This window comes from Oncorhynchus clarkii, chromosome 17 (genome assembly GCF_045791955.1).
Source record: "Oncorhynchus clarkii lewisi isolate Uvic-CL-2024 chromosome 17, UVic_Ocla_1.0, whole genome shotgun sequence".
NCBI classification, from domain to species: Eukaryota; Metazoa; Chordata; class Actinopteri; order Salmoniformes; family Salmonidae; genus Oncorhynchus; species Oncorhynchus clarkii.
In genome coordinates this window covers 11,644,447-11,648,749 of record NC_092163.1, presented here as the reverse complement: position 1 = coordinate 11,648,749, position 4,303 = coordinate 11,644,447, and the positions used below count along the sequence as shown (strand labels likewise).

General features: G+C 49.6%; 1 protein-coding gene across 1 annotated transcript; it reads left to right on the top strand.

The window, feature by feature from the left end:
* The first annotated feature begins 1,154 nt into the window (after positions 1-1,154).
* On the top strand, positions 1,155-4,303 carry LOC139369575 (involucrin-like). Its single transcript, XM_071108824.1, has 5 exons — positions 1,155-1,203; positions 1,297-1,349; positions 1,440-1,915; positions 2,015-3,700; positions 4,052-4,303. Exons 1-5 carry the CDS (start codon positions 1,175-1,177, stop codon positions 4,301-4,303), a joined length of 2,496 nt encoding a protein of 831 aa, XP_070964925.1. The 5' UTR covers positions 1,155-1,174.

Sequence of the window (4,303 nt, the reverse complement as noted above, 5' to 3'; positions counted from 1 at the left end):
ATAAATTATTTCAGTTTGTGAGTGGGTGTTGGAGACATGTTTTTTTGACATTATAAAGGAAACCTTTTATAAACAATGGCAACACTGCCATGGTGATCTGAGCCTTGCTGTTGGAAAACGACTTTACTATCCGAATTTCGGTTGTAGCAGATGCACCTCTCCCAACTTAACTTCTTGACTTTGGTCTACAGTCAGTTGCTTTAGCCTTACCACTCAAACGAGCCCTACTATATGTTTGCCTCTGAAAAATTAAAGCATATGTGTGTGCAGTGTTTGCATAATGTAAGTGTTTAATTGGCGTCTGTCTGAATTCAGAATTTGTCCAAGATGTGGCACTATGTGCAACTGAAACATGTTAACCATCTACTGTTGCTATGCTGAATGAAACACACGGTTTAAAAGAAGGCATGTGTAAAATAATGGTGCCTAACTGCTCATTTAGCCTCTAATCTTCAAATGAACCAAGTGAATTTTGTACAAGCAATAATTTAAACCGATCAATGAAGTGCCAAGACAAAATGTGTTTCCTACTTTAGAGCAGGGGTGTCAAACTCATTCCATGGAGGGCCTAGTGTCTGTAGGTTTTTGTTTAAGACCTAGACAACTACCGTAGGTGAGGGGAGTAATTAGTGGCCTTAATTCAGCAATCAAGTACAAGGAAGGAGCAAAAACCCACAGACACTTGGCCCTCCGTGTAATGAGTTTGAAGCGTGCTTTAGAGTAAGGGCTGTCAAACCTGTCAGGAATTCAATTAGAGAATCAACCACACCTGAGTAAATTTCTGAATTCCAAATCAACCCCTAGCCCCTACACCTACCACTTAGTCACTTATGGGCATTTTAAACGATTAGATAGGTTATAGCAATATGGTAATTGCATCACCTTGCCTTCTGATAAGCTGGATGCAATTGTTGCCATATTGCTTATTCAATCATTTGTGATGCACAGAAGTGTTTAGGCCAGGGTGTAGGATTTAGGGGTCAATTTGGAATTAGGAATCAAATGTAGATCAGGGGCTAACAGCTGTCCTTAATTAGCCAATGACATTAGAAGGGTCTGGGATTTGTTTAAAAGGAGCAACCAAAAAAGCCTGCCAGATACATCATAGGGAATATTATGCTAGGGCTTATACCAGCCATTATTTCTGATTACTGGGGAGCTTTTGAGGCGCAAAATGGCCGTGATGATTGGAATCGCTTTCAGGTAGGTTTTTAAAAGTATTGCTTTTGTTTGTTTCCCTTGTACTTCAGGTGTTACAGGTAGCTTTGTTTATAACAGACTTTCTTTTTTTTAAAGAGTTTCTTGGCTTTGTTGCCTGCTAATTGGCGGGATAACCTGTTCTACATCAAGTGAGTTTCTACACATTAATTTCAAGTAACTGTTGTGGTACCAATAACTTCAAAGGCTGCCATTTTACTTTTTTTCTTTATCTAACCTAGGTGATGGGTATCCTGCACCAGGTTCTGATGCAGCATGGCTCTATACAGGCCCACTTAGGTCTAAAGGATATGGTAATTACAACTCTCCAACAGCTCAATTGCAAGCGCAGCTGACCGAAGAGCAACAGAAACATCTGGGAGCCATCCTGCAAAAGAAACTGGCCCCCATGCCCCAGGCACCTCAGAAAATGTTGTATCCAACTCAAATGCCCCAGCAGGAAAAGCAACCGGCCGCCATGACCCAACAGCAGACGATACCGGCCTTTTATCCTAAGCAGCTTCAATCAATGTTGTATCCAGCTCAAATGCCCCAGAAGCAACCAGTCACTGAACTTCAGCTCCAGAAGGAACAGGCCTCCATACCCCAGCTACCTCAGCAAGTGTGGTATCCAGTTCAAATTCCTCAGCAGCAAAAGCAACCAGCTACTGGTCCTCAGCAGCAGACGGAACTGACCGCCATGTCCCAGAAGCAACCGGCTCCAATGCCTATACCGCAGAAACAACCAACAGCTATGCCCCAGAAAGCATGGTATCCAGCTCAAATGCAGCAGAAGCAACCGGCCAACATGCACCAGCAAATGTGGCATCCAGCTCAATTGCCCCAGCAGCGAAAGCAACCGGCTACTGAACCTCAGCAGCAGAAGGAACCGGCCTCCATAACCCAGCAACCTCAGCAAGTGTTGCATCCAGCTCAAATGCTGCTGAAGCAACTGACTGCCATGCCCCAGCAAGTGTGGTATCCAGCTAAGCCCCAGAAGCAACTGGCCGCTGATCCTCAGGAGCAGATTGAACTGACCGCCATGCCCCAGCAACCATGGTATCCAGCTCAAAAGCCCCAGCTGCAGAAGCAACCGGCTACTGAACCTCAGCAGCAGAAGGAACCGGCCTCCATAACCCAGCAACCTCAGCAAGTGTTGCATCCAGCTCAAATGCTGCTGAATCAACTGACTGCCATGCCCCAGCAAGTGTGGTATCCAGCTAAGCCCCAGAAGCAACTGGCCGCTGAACCTCAGCAGCAAATTCAACTGACCGCCATGCCCCAGCTACCTCAGCAAGTGTGGCATCCAGCTCAAATGCCCCAGAAGCAACAAACCGCTGAACCTCAGTGGCATCCAGCCAAATTTCCCCAGGAGCAACTTGTCCCTATGCGTCACCTGCAGAAGGAACTGACCGCCATTCCACCACTGAGGCAATCCGCTCAAATTCCCCAGCAGCATAAGCAACCGGCTGCCAAGCATCAGCAATTGTGGCAACTGGCCCCCATTTCCCAGCAGCCTCATGACGTGTGGTATCCAGCTAAAATGGTCCAGAAGCAACAAGCAGCTGCAACTCGGCAGCAGAAGCAACTGACCACCATGCCTCGAGAGTGGCATCCAGCTCAATTTCCCCAGCAGCAGAAGCAACCAGCCCTAATGCTTTTACCGCAGAAGGAACTGACCGCCATACACCAGCAACCTCAGCAAGTGTGTTATCCAGCTCAAATGCCCAAGAACCAACCAACCACTGAACCCCAGCAGCAGAAGCAACCGGCTGCTGAACCTCAGCAGCAGAAGGAACCGGCCACCATGCCCCAGCAACCATGGTATCCAGCTCAAAAGCCCCAGCTGCAGAAGCAACCGGCCGCTGAACCTCAGCAGCAAATTGAACCGACCGCCATGCCCCAGCTACCTCAGCAAGTGTGGCATCCAGTGCACATTCCCCAGCAGCAACAGGAACTGGCCACCATACCCCAGCAAGTGAGGTATCCAGCTCAAATGCCCCAGAAGCATCTGGCCTTCATGCCTCTAGCACAGAAGCAACCGACCACCATGCCCCAGCAAGAGTGGCATCCAGCTCAAATGCCCCAGCAGCAGAAACAACTGGCCACAATGCTGCAGAAGCAACCAGCCCCAATGCCTCAACCGCAGAAGCAACAGGCCACCATGCCCCCGCAAGTATGGCATCTAGCTCAAATGCCTCAGCGGCAAAAGCAACCAGCTACTGAACCTCAGCAGCAAATTGAACCGACCGCCATGCCCCAGCCACCTCAGCAATTGTGGCATCCAGATCAATTTCTCCAGGAGCAGAAGCAACCAGCCACTATGCATCCATTGACCGCCATTCCACCACAACTGTGGCAATCCGCTCCAATGTCCCAGCAGCATAAGCAACCGGCTGCCGTGCTTCAGCAAGTGTGGCATCGGGCACAGAAGCAACCGGCCCCTATGCCCCAGCAGCCTCACGACGTGTGGTATCCAGCTAAAATGGTCCAGAAGCAACAAGTCGCTGCACTGACCGCCATGCCGCAGACACATCAGCAAGTGTGGCATCCAGCTGAATTTCCCCAGCAGCAGAAGCAACCGGCCTCCACGCCTCTACCGCAGGAGCAACCGACCGCCGTACCCCAGCAAGTGTGCTATCCAGCTCAAATACCGCAGAAGCAACCGGCTGCTGAATCGCAGCAGAACGAACCGGCCACCATACCCCAGCAAGTGAGGTATCCAGCTCAAATGCCCCAGCAGCGGAAGCAACACACTGCCATGCCACAGCACCAACTGACCCCCATGCCTCAGCAATTATGGCATGTAGCTCAAATGCCCCAGAAGCAACTGGCCCCAATGTCTCAGCAGAAGCACTACGAAAGCACTGAAGATGGTGCCTCTAGTAGCACTCAGGCCAGCATCTTTGAGCAGTCAGGTGTCATCCCAATCTATTCCTACAGTTCCAAATCGCACTACGAGAACGGCAGAACTGTCTTCTCCCAAACCCGCTACACTCCTAGGGAGGCTATGCCTGTTGACAGTGGAAGTGCGCCCAAGGACAGTTTTGTTGGTACTGGTGCACCAAGCGTATATCCATCACTAGTGAAGGATTCTGCAAGGTAA

Bases quoted from the DNA above. Each gene is read 5' to 3' on its own strand.
- LOC139369575 (XM_071108824.1), top strand. From the start codon at position 1,175: ATGGCCGTGATGATTGGAATCGCTTTCAG. The intron at 1,204-1,296 runs GTAGGTTTTTAA...TTTTTTTTAAAG, and splicing joins ATGATTGGAATCGCTTTCAG to AGTTTCTTGGCTTTGTTGCC. The intron at 1,916-2,014 runs GCTCCAATGCCT...AACATGCACCAG, and splicing joins CCATGTCCCAGAAGCAACCG to CAAATGTGGCATCCAGCTCA.